Source organism: Apodemus sylvaticus, chromosome 8 (assembly GCF_947179515.1).
Source record: "Apodemus sylvaticus chromosome 8, mApoSyl1.1, whole genome shotgun sequence".
Taxonomy (NCBI): domain Eukaryota; kingdom Metazoa; phylum Chordata; class Mammalia; order Rodentia; family Muridae; genus Apodemus; species Apodemus sylvaticus.
In genome coordinates this window covers 78,406,363-78,423,267 of record NC_067479.1, presented here as the reverse complement: position 1 = coordinate 78,423,267, position 16,905 = coordinate 78,406,363, and the positions used below count along the sequence as shown (strand labels likewise).

The window sequence follows — 16,905 nt, the reverse complement described above, 5'->3', positions numbered from 1 at the left end:
TGCAAAATACAACACAGAAATAAGGTAAATAAGAGAGAAAAGATTTAGAGTCTGACTACTATTTTATAGCAAAGGTCACGAGGTCAGAAACATATCACTGTGCAACTTCCTATGATCTAAGAGAGTAAGTTTCTTTAGTGCTTACACAGTATAAGTTGAGTTCCTTGTACTTGCAATCTAAAGCATTCAGACTAGTTGCTAAGCAGTACAAATATTCATCATGTGAAAAAACATTGGGAGCCAGTGTGACTTGGAAAAGAACAATAGACTAGTCTGTGGTGAGAACATGGGGATAAAATGGAACCAATACCTTTATCAAATACAATTCTATCCTCAAGAAAAGTATAGGATAGTATAAAGATTAAGTATATAGAGATTGAGTATAAGAATAGTAGAGGACTCTCCTTGACTGCCAGGAAGCTGTTGTGTTTATAGAAACTATGGCTTGAGCTTTACATGACATTTAGGAAGATGCTTGTATCACCTTTCTAATAGCAGGGAAACCCACTCCTAGTTTATCGAGAATATTCATCGTTTGCTTTGTTTGCTGGATAGTTAGGAACCGAATGCATTTCTTCACTTAGAGTCTTACAGTAACTATTGCAAGGCAGCTGAAAACCACAAATTCTTTTTGAGGTACAATTCCATGGAAAAATGAGATCCACAGATGAAAATGTATCATAGCATGTCTCTGCAGACAAAGACTAATGAAGCTACCTGTATATACTGTAGGATGTTTGAATGTTAATGCCGCTTACATGACCTCAACTTTGAGACATGAATCCATCATTCCTTCCCCACTGATAAAGATGGTATAGTTGGTTCAGACCCTTGCTCAATAACAATTTCATTGACTTGAGTGTTAATGAAATACATGTGATTCGTTCACTTTGAAGGCCTTTGAAAAATCTGGTGTTTGCTGAGGACTTTTTCCTGCAAAATAAGCTGTGCAATCTCTAATTTAATTTGTCTTATAGCCTTATAAGTCAGAGTTTTTAGAAGTTGTTAGGATTTCATTAAATGGAAGACAGCTGACCGTCAAAGGCGGACTGCAGGTCACAGTGCTTGGACCATTCCAAAGTTATTGTGTTCAAACTACTGATATTTTTTTTCACTAGAATCACCTTTTGAATAAAAGGGTTTCTTTTTAAATTAAAAAATTTGAGTTATGTCAATTTTCTAGATAATATATGTAATATGTAATACCTATTTTATATATAAAATACATGTATTTTATATATAATAACAGGATATAAGAAGTAGATAAAATTCAATGGACTTATATTTTAATAATCTGTTCATGGAAGTAAAATTCCCACACAATAACATAAACTGAATAAAAATTGACATACATATTTATGTGCATTTGAAGTAAATTGTTAATTCACAGATTTACTTATATTTTCAAATATATCTGTGCCTTTCCAAATGTTAAACAGTTGAAATGTTAATTCAGCTATTAAAAACAATGAATTCGTGAAATTCTTAGGCAAATGGATGGAACTAGAAAGTATCATCCTGAGTGAGTTAACCCAATCACAAAAGAACACACATGGTATGCATTCACTGGTAAGTGGATAATATCCCAAAAGCTCCAAATAAACATGTTACAATTCACAGACCAAAGGAAACTCAAGAAGAAGGAAGACCAAAGTGGGGGTGCTTTGTCTCCTCTGAGAAAAGGAACAAAATATTCACAGGAACAACTATGGAGACAAAATATGGAGCCGAGACTGATGGAAAGGCCACTCAGAGACTGTCCTACCTGGGGATTCATCCTATAAATAGTCACCAAACCCCACAACTACTATGAATGACAAGATGTGCTAGTGAAAGGAGCCAGTTATGGTTGTCTTTTGGAGGGGCCCTGCCAGAAACTTACAGATACAGAGGCGAATACTAGCAGCCAACCACTGGGCTGAGCACAGGGTTCACAATGGAGGAGTTGGAGGGCAGACTGGAGGAGTGGTTTGGTGGGGGTTGCACCCCATGGGAAGAATGATGATGTTGGCTAACCAGACGCCCCAGGGCTCCCAGGGACTAAGCCATCAACCAAGGGGGTACACATGGTTCCAGCCAAAAGAGTGGCAGAGGAAGGCCTTCTTAGATGTCAGTGGGAGGAGAGGTCCTTGGTCATGTGAAGGCTCAATAGAGGCCCCAGTGTGGGAAAATTGAGTGGGCGTCATGGGAGTAGGTTGGGTGGAAGAGCATGTTCTTGGAGGCAGGGTATGGGAGGATGGGTTGGGGGTTTTTGGGGAGGGGCAAGGGGGAAGAGGTATAACCTTTGAAATGTAAATGAAGAACAAATTCAATAAAAAATATAGAAACAGGACTCATGGTTTTACATGGTAGAACATCTCTGAGGTGCTACTTCATGTCTAATCAAATATCTTTTTTTTCTATTTTTTTTAATTTATTGATATATTTATTTACATTTCAAATGATTTCCCCCTTTCTGGACCCCCACTCCCCGAAAGTCCCATCAGTCCCCTTCCCTCCCCCTGTTTTCCCATCCAACCCTTCCCACTTCCCTGTTCTGATTTTGCTCTATACTGCTTCACTGAGTCTTTTCAGAACAAGGGGCCACTCCTCCGTTATTCTTGTACCTCATTTGATGTGTGGATTATGTTTTGTGTATTCCAGTTTTCTAGGTTAATATCCACTTATTAGTGAGTGCATACCATGATTCATCTTTTGAGTCTGGGTTAGCTCACTTAGTATGATGTTCTCCAGCTCCATCCATTTGCCTAAGAATTTCATGAATTCATTGTTTCTAATGGCTGAATAGTACTCCATTGTGTATATATACCACATTTTTTGCATCCACTCTTCTGTTGAGGGATACCTGGGTTCTTTCCAGCATCTGGCAATTATAAATAGGGCTGTTATGGACATAGCGGAACATGTATCCTTATTACATGCTGGGGAATCCTCTGGGTATATGCCCAGGAGTGGTATAGCAGGATCTTCTGGAAGTGAGGTGCCCAGTTTTCAGAGGAACTGCCAGACTGCTTTCCAGAGTGGTTGTACCAATTGCAACCCCACCAGTAGTAGAGGAGTGTTCCTCTTTCTCCACATCCTCGCCAACACCTGCTGTCTCCTGAATTTTTAATCTTAGCCATTCTGACTGGTGTAAGGTGAAATCTCAGGGTTGTTTTGATTTGCATTTCCCTAATGACTAATGAAGTTGAGCATTTTTTAAGGTGTTTCTCCGCCATCCGAAGTTCTTCAGGTAAGAATTCTTTGTTTAACTCTGTACCCCATTTTTAATAGGGTTGTTTGGTTTTCTGGAGTCTAACTTCTAGAGTTCTTTTATTATGACTTTAATCTTACATCATCTTGAAAACTAGTAGGTAAATTTTAAAATCTGATCTAATCCAACCCATAGAATATCCAGTAAGTTCCCCTGGATAGTTTGAAATGGAAATTGCTTTTTGAATGCAATACCTTAAATCCTTCTTGAGAAGATGAATAGAAAAACTGGTGAAAGCCAAATAAAGCATAGAGCTTAATTAATATCAAAATACCAATATTAGTTTTGTAATATTGACTCAGGAGTATTAACAGTGTGCAAAGTGCAGAGAACACAGCAGAGCTCTGTAATATATTCATAACTTCTCTGTGCACTTGAAGATATCCCAAATGAGAAGGTTGTTTAAGTCTGTTTGAATTTTTAATAAGGCCCAGTCATCCAACACAATTTAGAAAGTAGACATGTACCGTTCCTTGTGCTAGACACACAATACTGAACAAATGGAGCCATCCTTACCCTGAAGGAACTAAGAGATAACAGACAGGGAACACATTAAACAGTCACAAAATGCACAGAATCTGTAATTGCTGCCCACAGAAAGTGCTCTAGAGGTGAAGCGCAGGAGAAGATAGACGTGCGGAGTGAAAAAGCCCATTCTGAGGTGATGGCACTTAATATAAGACCTGGTAAGTGAGGAGGAGGTACCGCCCCATGAAGAGAGAAGGAAGGGTTTGTCAGTCTGAGACGTGAAAGGTTCTGGAGCATGTGCCAAGATGACCCAGCATAAGGAGAGCAAGGAGGAGTAGGATCAGCTGAAGAGATGGCTACTTCGGACTTTGTGGCCTGGATTCAGAATATTAGAGTTTTCTAAAGAGTCTCAGGAAACACTTGTCAATGTTACTTTTCTGTTATTGTATTAAAACACTATGACCAAGGCAACTTATGGAAGAGAGTTTATTTTGACTGTCGTTACAGAAGGATACAAGTCTATCAGTGCATGGGGCATAGCAGCAAGCAGCAGGCAGGGCAGCTGAAGGCAGCTGAGGTCTCTTATTTTCAAATGCAAGCAGGGACTAGAGTGCAAAGAGGAAGCAGCTAGAGGCTTTAATAGCTCAAAGCCTACCTCTGCTGCCATACTTCCTTACACAACTTCACACATCTGAAACCTCTCCGAAGTCCAACTGGGAACCAAGTATTCAAATATATGAACCTCTGAAGGACATTATGAAACCACTACACCACTGGAGACCTTTGCCAGAGGAATGGAAAGAGTCAATTAAGGCTCTTGGAAGGTCACTGTGAGGTGGGCATACCTGCAACCTGTCATAGAAGGAGGAAGCAGGAGAATTGCAAGTTCGAGATTAAGACACTTTCTAAAATAATAAAAGTAATATTTTAAATCACTCTGGCTACCGACTTGATGTGGATCAGAAAGATCAAACCAGGCATTAGCCATTTGATGGATGGTTAGTTGTTAAATAAGTGAAAAGTAAAAACCTCAACTTCTAAATATTTTTGTTCTACAAGATGTTGACAGTTCTAATGATACCATTTCAGGCATGCACGCCTTTTTTATAGAACTTGCTGCTCTGATTCCAAGAAGAGATGATGGTGTTCCGAGTAATTCCTGAACTCACTGGGTCTGAATCTTTCTTCTTGAATGCCTAGAATTAAACTCAGGTGTAAACAAAACCTCAAGACAGACACCAAACATGTGTGCTGTGGAGCATGCAGTAAAACTCACATGCTCTGACACCCTCGGCATCCTCATCTTTACTTAGGCAAAAATAATTCTTACTTTGTGTGTCCAGTTTTTCAAGACCAAGAAAACATTATTGACACCTCACTGGGGCCATCTTGGCTCTGGCCCAAGTCTAAAAATAGCCAACCCCAGGCTGCTGCAGAAGACTGTAATTTCCAATCCCCGTTTAAAATACACAATGTTAAATGTCATCCTTGATTACAGTACACCAAGTCTGAAGGCACTGGTGTGTTGCCCTCTCTGACCTAGAAAAAAAATATGTCTTCCAAATTTGATTTAATCAGTGAACCTCAATAAAGCTTCATAAATATCCTGCAGTGGCATTTGCGAACTCCACAGAAACTTCGCTCTCAGCAGACACCTGCACTTTCCAAGTCTGTAGGATTGGACAGTGTCTATAACCTCACTAAATATAATCTAGATCAACATTAAAAGGTTATAAGGACCAGAAGAGCAGATTGAAATTTGGGGAAGAAGAAGGGGTTTTCATACATATGTCTGTATGTGAAAGCTAGAAATTAACCTCAAATGCCTTTCCTCTGGCATTGTCGACCTTGTTTTGTGAGACAAGGTCTCTCCTTGACTTGGAGTTCACAGGCTGGCCAACGAGCCCCAAGCATCTGCTTATATGTGCCTCTCCAAATCTGAGATTACAGACACATGCACATTTAACTTTAAGTCGGTTTTAGAGATCAAAACTCTATGTGGTTCATGTGACTGCATAGTAAAAACCTTACCTGTTTGGGTTAAATATCTAGCTCGAGATTGAATCTGGATTAACGTCTATGCTTAAATAAAAACAAATGCATACAAAGCTCTGTGAAACAAAATGCTATCAAGATGACTTCTAGCATGATCCTTTTGCCTTAAACCTCTCTTGCTCCCACTATCAATGATGGCTCAAGCCAGTCTGGTAGCTGGGGTGGGGTAAGTCTGCCCTAACACCGTCAGCATCAGCTAGACTATGTATGTGCCGTAAATTGGAACAAAGAATAGCTTTAGTAGCTTTTCCCAGGAATCTGGATTTAGATGTAAGAGATTCTTGCTCAATCTGTCTGTGCTCTTGAATAGAGGACATATAAACACTAAAAGTGGTGGCAGCGACTATTTTTGACCATTTGGGCAAGGAAACAGAGAAGCCAGCTTGCTGCTGAGACAAGAATGAAGAACATCTACCAGAAAGGAGGAGGGCTTCCTGTTTCCCCAGTCATAGGCTACTGCCTGAGTCCCACTTACCGCAGTTTTATCCCTGTCCTTCAAACCCATGTGGACACCACAGGACCTGTCAACAGCTCCTAAAACAAACAAGTCATTACTAAAATTCTAGGCCCTTCCATTATGTTTAGTCTAAAATGACTGAGAACCAGTTTTTCCAAATTCTGTAAGCCAAGATCTCTGAAAGAATTCAGTCCTGGCCCCTCAAAGCAGTTAAACAAATCATCATAGACTATTAAGTAGGTAAAAAAAAAAAAAGGCAGGCCACATAAATGTATAAGGGCAGGCCACACAAATGTATGTGTGTGTATATATGTGTGTGTGTGTGTGTGTGAGAATTATAGCTACAATGGTAACAACTATAGTTTCTAATGTTTATACCTGGTGGGGGGAATTTGCTCAGAGAAAGGAATGGGGAATGGGGGTGAGGGATGGGATGTGGGGGAGGGGAGGGGAAGGCGAAGGATTGTGGGAGGGGGTGACAGGGCCCCCCTCCCCCCGGGCAGTGAGCAGGATATAAAGAGAATAAGTAAAAAAAATAAATTTAAAAATAATTGAGAAATTAAGGCCTACATATTTAAGAAGATTGGAAAGAAATTAGCCAAATTATCAGTATTTATGTTATAAAAATGAAGTTATCTTTCTTCTTTCTATTCCTCTATTTTTAGAAATAATTGAATGATTTTTAACTTAAGAAACTGTAACTATAAAGAATACAAAGATATTTTTTAACCACAGCATAAAACAGCCTGTCTGTTATATTTACTGTTATATAAATAACATTTAGGAAGAACTTTTTCTTTAACATTCTACATAGTAGAAGAACAATGCTATTTCCCCAAGACCATTACCAAATTAACCTTACCCATCACTTCCTCTGTTGCTGCTGCTGCCTCTTTATCCAACCTATACCCCAGCCACTCAAAGTATACAGCCTGCCTCTGGGAGCACACTATTTTCGGCTTTTCTGTCTTCTCTCTCTCTCTCTCTCTCTCTCTCTCTCTCTCTCTCTCTCTCTCTCTCTCTCTCTCTCTCTCCCTCTCTCTCTCTCCCTCCCTCCCTCCCCCCTCTCTCTCTGTCTCTCTGTGTGTGTCTCTCTCTCTTTCTCTGTCTCTTTCTCTTTCTGTCTCTTTTTCTTGCTCTGTTTTTGTCTCTGTTTCTGTCTGTCTCCCTTTCTCTCTGTCTCTCCCTGTTTCTGTCTTCTCTGTTTCTGTCTCTCTGTCTCTGTCTCTCCCCCCACCCCAGGCCCTCTTCCCACTTTGCCACTTTGGTACCTGAGCATGCACACCTCCAGACATACAGACTCATCCTATTTCTTATTGATTCTGGCTTAGTCTATGATACAAACACTTTTGACAAATTAGTTCCAGTCCATTTTAAACAAAATATGTCTTGGTACAGTCCAAGCAGGAATGTTTTGGTTACAACATTGGGTCAACCATGAGTAGACGGAAGGGTAGGTAGGCAACATCCACAAACAGGTATCATTGTGAATGTGATAACTGATAAATTGCCTTTACCATCTTGATAAAGCAATTTTAGCAACAACCATTCACAATGCAACGTTGAATGTGAACAAAAAGCAAATAATTTACTTAAGGAAAAACTGAGTAGCGTTGGAACCATGTATCTGTTCATTTTGTTTCCTCTGAAGTCTTGATAGCTTTCGTATGCTGAATCTGGCATTTAATAGCCTGGCATTTTATATACATCACACATTGTTTATTTAATCCTGTCAACCACTTGTGTGTGACGGCTAAGCTTGGTTGTCACCTTGAGAACGACCCTCAGTTGAGGAGCTGCTTTGATTCATCTGTGGACATGTCTGTGGGGGCATTTTGGGGGTTGCTAACTGATAAAGGAGGTGTAAGGAAGGAAGCTGAACATACCTAGAAGCAAGCCAGGAAGTAGCACTTCTCCATGGGAGCTGCTTCAGTCCCTGCCTCCAAGTTCCTGCTCGACCCCCTGTCCTGGCTTCTTTCACTGATGGACTGTGACTTGTCAGATCAACTGCACCCCTTTCCCCCAAACAGTTTTGTCACAGCAACAGAGACAAAAACAATATACTGTGAAACAGATCTTATTCACCCCTATCTTTTGTTTACAGAGTTAAAGTTCTTGTTCTGAGAAATTAATCTTTATATGCAAATTTAAAAGGCTGCCAAGTAGCAAAGAAGAAGGATAGACTCATCTATGCTTTTCTGTTGTCAGTTTATGGCCTTTGCTTTAGACCTGTCTCCAACAGGCAACCGAGATATATATATATATAACTGTAAGTATATATATAAGTTATATACATACATATATAACTGTATGTATATATATAAGTTATATACATACATATATAACTGTATGTATATATATCAGTTATATACATATATATATGTAATGCTAAACCTAATGTGAGTAAATAGCAGAAGTATTTTATAGCATGTTTGTCTAGTTTATTATACATTTGTGTTTTCAATACAAGTATATATCACAATCAACTACTACTATATACAACAGCATTGTAAAAATCTTCTGTGACAAATAGCGGTAGCACTATTTCTAAGTGTTTACAAGACACATCTTTCATATATAAAGAAGTATAAATCTTGTCACCAGGATGTACACTAGAGTAATAATTTCACTAGTAAGTTGCAGTTGCATAACTCACCCTGGTGCAAGTGTTGGGAGATACATTAATATTGTGTCATGATGACCAATAAAACCATTTCAAAGGAGGGATATGGGACCTTTATTTTCTTGCTAAATGCTTTTCACAAATGTATACCAAAAAAACTACCTTTTATTTCTTTACTCAAACACAGAAAAGGGATATGTTTGTGTGTGTGTAATCAGATATGGGGGAAGGGGATGTCTCAGGGCCCATGCCAAGGCATCCCTTACCCTGAGGCATAGCCACAGGATGGTATAGTATAGAATGGAGTCTATTCAGGGCATGGGGAGGGGTGTTAAGAGGGTAGTAGAGGCAGAGAAAGGCAGAGAGAGAGTAGTAGAGTAGAGAATTAGAGGCTGGCCATGAACATGTAGAGAGAGGGGGAAGGGAATGCGGAAGGGAGAGGGAAGGGAAAAGCCCAAGAGGGAAAGAGAGAAACAAGAGAGCAAGAGAACAAGTCAGAGGGGGGTGAGCAAGCAGCCACTTTCATAGTGGGTCAGGCCTACCTGGTTGTTACCAGGTAACTGTGGGGTGGAGCTTAGACAGAATGCTAACAATAAGGACTCATGTGTTCACAAGCTTTAATCGATCAGGTCAGATGATTGCCAGTTGCTATTTACTCTTCTCCAAACAGCAACAGCCTCTTGATTCATTTGTTGGTGGTGATCATTTTTCTTGGCTTCCAACCACTATCATCCTGCATTCTTTCTCTTTCAATGGAAGAAGTAGTTTTTCAAGGAATACTGAAATCGTTCATTCATTAGAACAAAAACCTTGACAGAGTTGAGCAATTTGCCCAAGCTAAAATAAAAGTAAGTCCCTGTCCTCTCCAAGCTCCGAGAATCAGAAAGTCTCTTGCAAAGCAGCAGCCCCTGATAGTAGGCTAAGTGCTCCAGGAAAGGTGCACACACAACACTGGAAGTACAGAGGGAGGATTAACCCAGCCTGGGGGCAGCAGACACGGTGTATAAGGCAATATTTCCAATAGAGCCTTCAAATATAAATAGCTTCCCCTTCTGTGGAGGGCACCAGGGAGAGGAGCATCTGGGCCAGTGTATAGAGTAAGACTCAGAGGAAGAAAAGCACGTGGAGACAACAATGCCGTTAAAACAGTGAGCTATTTCTTGGTGAGCTTCAGAGAGCACATGTAAAGACCAGATGGGGTATGAGAAAGGATAAAATCACATGTGGTGATTAGTTAAGTAGGTTAAGATGCTGTATATATGGGAAAGTGTAGATACATTAAAATTAACGTATTAATATAGACCAACAGAAGAAATGCTTACTACAAAATAAAAACATGTACATGTGCAGTTATAAAAAAAATTGAAAGGGGATGTATACTAAAGTGTTAACACTAATCACTAATCACCCCTTGGTGGTGGAATTATAAATAATTTTGTTCTAATCTCTCTTTGCTTCTGTACCTTCCAGATTGTCTGCATTAAGTATGCATTATTTGGCACTTTGGATGGAGTGGAATGTTTGTACTAAAATAGAAGACATTAGCTGGGCTTTAATTGTGACATCCTAAAGAGTTTGGATTTTATTTCACAGAAAATGAAAGACCATTCCAGGTACGTGATCAGGGAAGTTAGGTGAACAGACTTTTACAGAAGGAATATCAAGTAGCCATGCTGTGCTAGAGGGCTTGAGACTGGGGAAAGTTGTGATAGACACAGCCAATGCCGAGGCATCAAGGAGGGAAAACACATGACTGGAGTAGAATAGACAGGACTTATTAGCAAAATAATAAGCAAAGGAAAGGGTAGAGTGGGGAAGAACTCCAGACTTCTGGGGCTGTGTGATTGGTTCAGTACAGATATTGGAAACTAACAGAGTGCAGAGGGAAAGGTAGACTGATGACTTTCTTCTATGTGTGACATGCTTGGAGGACATTCAGGTAGGTGTGCTACTAGAAAGTTTGAATATGGGCCTGATATAGGCAAAGGAGGGACCCAAGAGTATAGTTGCCTAAGAGATGGAGAAGCCTAAGAGTGAATCAACTCAACTGGATAAAGTAGAAAGCAGGATCTTGAGAACTGCTAAGACAAAGCAGCCATTGGGAACTCCCAGAGAACCAAAGTGTCAGAAGTAGGTGATATTCTTTTCCTTTTCTTTTCTATTAGCAATAATCATGCCTCTGATAAACCTCATTGGCTACAATACCACCCCCGAGCAAAGTTTTCTCTTCTTTTCTTATTGGCATATATTATACCTATTTCTGAGGCACAGTGGAATGTTTTAATTTGTATCTGCACTGCATAGTGATTACCTCAGATACACTGATCTGTCACCTTATGTTTTATTATTTCTTGATGTAAACATACTTAAATTCTTCTCTTCTAGAAGTGGAAAGAGTTCTTCTTCGGATAGAGCTGGCACAGAGCAAGGGAGTGGGATTCATTACAAACCTTCAGCTGATGATAGAATATCACTGTAGGACCCAGTCTCAAACAACCTACTGAAAGAAAACAGCAGAAGGTCAACTGGTCACTATCTGCACTCGGTGATGATTTGGAAGGATTTTAGAAGTTACTGATGGATCCTTCAGGAAGGGCTGGACTCTCAAAAGTCAAGGCTGGCCTGTAGCAAACCTGTGGTGAGACAGTGATCCAGACTTCTTTTGACAAACCGGGAGATTTACATAAACAGAAAAGAACTCCACATCCCATTTCATCCTACACTACAGCCCTTCCTTGAACCACATAAGTCCTAACTTTATTTCCACTAACGTTTGATGATGCTGAGGCATTCAATGCCCCAGTCTTCTTATGTTTCTCCCAGCTGTCCCTGATTGTGATTATCTCCTGTCTTCTCTTCTTCTGCCAGCTTTAAGCTCCATGTTCAATCATATATCTTCTCCCTTAATATAATGCCTTTGCCATGTCATTTTTACGGAATCCACTAGACGACCCTCTCCAACTCTGGTTAAACCCGCTTCACTTGTTCTGTGCCTTTGCTGTGTCAGTGAAGAAGACACTATTGACTACTCTCCATTTAAAATACCCGATGACCCCAATACTTGCTTAGCACATCTACTCATCTGTTTGTCTTAACGTTTCACATTTTCTCCCCCACAGCACTTCTTAGCTCTTCCCCACACTCACTCAGTTCATGGTTTTGCTTTCACTGGGGAGAAAACTAAAGCAAATCAGAAGAGAAGTTCAAAGTACTTTCACCATTTCAGTGATCCAGAGCCTAATTCATATCTTTGGCTTCGGTATAGTCCTTTTAAAATAATGTAATTGCTGTATTCTCTCTCTCTCTCTCTCTCTCTCTCTCTCTCTCTCTCTCTCTCTCTCTCTCTCTCTCTCTGTCTCTGTCTGTTTGAGATATCACCAATTTGTATCTATTAGAATTTGTCTTGGCTTGCAAATTTCCTATTTACTTCAAGTCCATCTTTACCTATTGCCTTTATTTCTTCTGTTCCCTTTGCACAAAAATCTTTGAAGAACCATATTTATAGTTTCCAGTTCCTCCTGTTAAGTGTCTTCTGTATGTAGTCTACCAAATGTCATCCCATCCACCGTCTCTTGTCCACAGTCTCAGCAAGTCTCCATGGCCTTCCTGTGCCACATGCACAGTCAGTTATCAGCTTCATTATACTTGATGGTTTGAAGCCCTGGGCCTCTAACTATTCCTCCTGAAATATCATTGGTTTCCACTGTATTTCACTCTCCTAAGTTTCCTCCTACCTCCCCTGGAAGTATGTGTGTTGGTCTCCTTGAATGTTTTCTATTTTTCCACCTGACCTCTAAATGTCATGGTGCTCCTCGGTTCTGTCCTTGCACCTCACCTCTTCTCTATATACACTTACTCCTTGGAGATTTCAACCAGTCTCAGGCATTATAAGATATTCAAATTCTAGGCAATCCCCAATGCTTCTCCAGTCAGGCATCATGAAACTCCAAACTTATTCTGCTTCTTCAACATACTGAGTATATCTGAAACATTAGCCATCACTGATGCTTCCCATACTTCTACTCATGACAACTTAAACACAACCGTGATCTTTGTTCTAATTTTTCTTAGCAGTACCATATATAGTATACCAGGAGAGTCTACTGGTTCTAACATCAAATGTGCTCAGAGTCTGAACACTTACCTCTACCTCCAATGCTGTCTCTCAGGCCACCATCACCTCTCACCCACGTTACCAAAATAATGTACTAACTGGTGTCATTAATACCTTTGAAAAGCGAGCCACGTTATCTTTTTCCTCTTTCAGGACCCAAGCAAAGCTCCCCATGCCATTCAGAGAACCACACAAATGACTGACAAGAACCTATAAGGTCTTTTATATCCCAATTTCCTCTGTCCCCAGGAACTTCTCTCCAGGACTCTCCCGGTTATTCACTGGACTATTGGACAAGGCCTTCTTCAGTAAGGACAAGGCCGCCTTCTCCCGCCATGTCAGCCAGGTACATATCACTGGCTGATATATCACTACCTGAAATGTCTCCCTCCTGATGTTCACATGGCTAACTCCTTCATATTTTCCACAGCCTTGCTAAGTGCTCCTATTTAGCATTTCGACTCGCTCTGCCTCCCATAATTTTCACTCTCCTATCCTCTTTCAGTCTTTTAAGAATCACCTTGACATATACAAAAATATTTATATGGTTATGTTCTGGTTCCTCTCCCATGAGAATTGAAACTCCAAAAATGAAAACACTTTCTTGTGTCTTTTCAGACACATTCCTTACATGAAAGAATTGCTCAATTAACAACTAATAAGCCAATGAGTCCTTCTCTACCTGGTCACAGATATATCAACGTTACCCAATATATTTTATCAGCCTTTACCCTGCCCTGCATATGCATATGCCTGTGTGTTTGCTAAACTGATCATTGAGTCAAACTGCTTTAATGTATCCGTGGTCCATAAAATACCTTAATTTTTAAATATCTGATTACATTTCTTTATTTCTTCAGCCTATCAGATTGTTCTGTATGAGATACACATTGACAAACAGGATAGACAAACAGATAGATCTTGACATATTTTCACAAAACTGAGTACCCGTCCATCTTCAAAAAGGCAAACAGCATAGGTCTCTAAAGAGTACTCCATCCTGAAGATCTCATATGTGATGAGTCAGGAAAGGGAGAAGTCACCTTGTCTTCTCAAATCTGCTATCCTCTCTGTAGCCTTTTCCTAAATAGATTCCTCCAGACTTTCTGCAAGCTGTTGCTCAGTCCTGGTAGCCGCTAAATCAATTGACCATATTGTACTGGTTTGCTTCAATGTGTTTGTTTACTAGTTAAAGCCTGCATTAAGGGCAGGATTATCACATGGTGCTTGGTTTCCTGGCCCTCTTCCAGCTCTCTGCTCGCTCTCTCTCTCTCTCTCTCTCTCTCTCCCTCTCTCTGTTTCTCTGTCTCTCTGTCTCTCTCCCCTCTCTCCTCTCCCTGTCTCTGTCTCTGTCTCTGTCTGTCTCTCTGTCTCTCTGTCTCTGTCTCTGTCTCTGTCTCTCTTTCTCTCTGTGTGTGTGTGTGTATGTGTGTGTGTGTGCATGTATGTATGTATGCAAAATGGCAGTGTCTCTCTTGTTCTGAAATAGTGTACGCCCTGAGAGTTAATTCAACTACCCTTAGCTCTTTGTTCTGAGACTTGCTGTCTTTATAGTTTGTTCCATGTGTCCTGAATTTAGGCAAATTCCCACTACTAATAACATGCCAAAAGCATTTTTATCCCATTTCTGCTTCCAGTTACAGCCTTTTTTGCCCTGTTATTGTCTTGCAAATGGAACATGTGCAGCTCTTTGTGCAAGTACAAAAATAAAATATGAACATGTTCTTATCTAAAATGCCACTTTCCCAGGATTCTTTCTGGGTTGCTCTTCATTAACCAATGTACTATTGTCACGAAAATTATAATACCCTGCAATTTTAGAAAGAAGTTCTACATTCTCTTGACCACCTAATTCCTGGTTTCTACATAAAATATTCCAAGGTGTTATTCAAATAATTTCTACAAGATCTAGTGAAGATTCCAGTTCACATGTCTAGGCTTACAGAACTCACCTAGTACCAATAGGATAAAGCAAGAAAGAAAAAAAGGAAAATAACTACAAAAATCTGAGCTTGTAGTAAAAAGATTTCAAAGAATGTTCCACAGCATGTGATTTTCCTTCCAGAAATTCTAACACTATATAATTACTTTTGTATGGAAAATGAATAATGTAAGCCTCTACTGCTAGAAACAACTAGACAGAAACATCCAAAGTAGATAGGCCTTTTCAGAGAGCAAATAAAATATTAAACTGGAAAATATCTGTAGAATGGCCCACAGGACAATGCTCTTGGTTTATTATTCAATGGAGAAACAGCACAACCCTGGATGAAGTTACATTGGAAGTGAAGTGCTTTCTCATCTATGTGATTTGTATGGGTTCTCTGCTTCACACAGAGCCTGTAATATTGATGGCATCCCAAACTGTCACGGATAAATACCAGTCAGAATGCATCTAAGGCTCTTCTGGTTAAAAATAACACCAGTTAAGATCCTTGTTTTGCAATAGAAATGCTTTGATAACGAAAACTGAAATTCCACCTGCATGGAAATTAAAGCTACTCTCCAGTTCAGATTAAGAAAAACGAAACAAAACAAGAAAAACAGGCTTTACTTTGGTGCTTAGCAGAACTAATCTCAGCAGATACAGTGGTGAGTTTGTGTGTCAGAGAAACAGAATGTGGAGACTAGAAACATAGAGGTCTTCACTGACCTCCCCAATGCCTGTTCCTAGCAACACAATGTGTGTGTGTGTGTGTGTGTGTGTGTGTGTGTGTGTGTGTGTGTGTTTGTGTGTGTAGGGAGTGGTGGTAGATGAAACTGCTTCCAAAACCTGAGAGCCACCATACAGACTGGCATAAGTCTAGCCAGAATAAAGCTGGAATCCAGCAGCTCAGAGGTAGCCGCGACGTGTGGAGGGGGCAGGTGGCCATGTCTCACTTCCTAATCCTACTCTGCCCGCCTTTTGCATGATCTCTCGCTACAAGCTCCGCAAATCAGGCACTTAAGCCTGATTTTCACTGCCCGGGGGTAGAGAACCTTCTAAGGACGTTTTTATCATGAACAATTACCATGCTGGCAACATTTCAACCACCCTTGGTGAACAAGCTGACCCACCCAGCCAGTCCAATAGCAACCAACTAATGTCCGCCACGGTTTTCGTCCCCAGACTGGGGTATAAGCACCCTGACACCGAGTCAAGCCTTTCTGAGTGGGGAATCCCAAGGGCTGATGGTCAGCTAGTGGAACAGCCATGTTAGCCTCCTCCAAGAATAAATCAGACACTGGTAGGCTGACCGACGACCATCAGGAGCGCTTGCCCTGTCCTCTGCACACCTCCACCTCCAAGACTGCCACTGTCCCCAAACTCCTGGGTTCAAGCTCCCGGCCCCAATGGCTGCCTCGAGGTTCAGCACCGAGGACAGCGGACAGCGGACATACTTTTCCCGCGGAGGTCTTAGAGGCAGTGTTTGTGAGAGAGTAGACAGGGCTGCAGGTGTCCCACCGCGCTCCCTCCGGCGCTGCACCCCTGTACCCCTGTGCCCCTGTACCCCCGGGCCCCTGTGCCCCTGTGCCCCTGAGCTTCCATCTCCCACCCGTAGCTCGCTCAGGGACCGCCTCGCGGCGTCTTACTTTTCTGGCTGGAGTAACCCGGGTAATAGCCATAGTAGCCAGTAATCCGCAGGATCCGGTCCTCGATAGTGGGCCACCCCGTTGGGGGCCGCCTTGACATCCATAGAGAACGCGGGGTGGCGGCTCCCGGCGCTGTGGGGCGTAGAGCAAAGCGCGGTGGCCCGGGAGCTACTGCAGGTACCGCCGCCGCTGCCGCCAACCCGCCGCCGCTGGTGCTGATGTTGCAGCTCGTGCTCCCGCGCCCGGTCTCTGACTCCACCGCTGGGCGCAGCTCCGGCTTCGCATCACAGCGGCGGCGGCAACGGCAGCGGCAACGGAGCGGCCCCCACTCTGACCGGCCTTTCTGTCAGCCTGGCAGCTCA

The 16,905-nt window shown here is 41.4% G+C and overlaps 1 protein-coding gene and 1 pseudogene across 1 annotated transcript in view; both read right to left on the bottom strand.

The window, feature by feature from the left end:
• Slc35f4 (solute carrier family 35 member F4) overlaps positions 1-16,647 on the bottom strand; it is a 263,071-nt gene extending 246,424 nt beyond the window's left edge. Inside the window, 2 exon segments of the mRNA XM_052191634.1 lie at positions 16,544-16,613; positions 16,615-16,647. Coding sequence (XP_052047594.1) covers positions 16,544-16,613; positions 16,615-16,647 — 103 coding nt within the window.
• LOC127691799 (uncharacterized) lies at positions 10,952-11,078 on the bottom strand (annotated as a pseudogene).
• Positions 16,648-16,905: the final 258 nt, after the last annotated feature.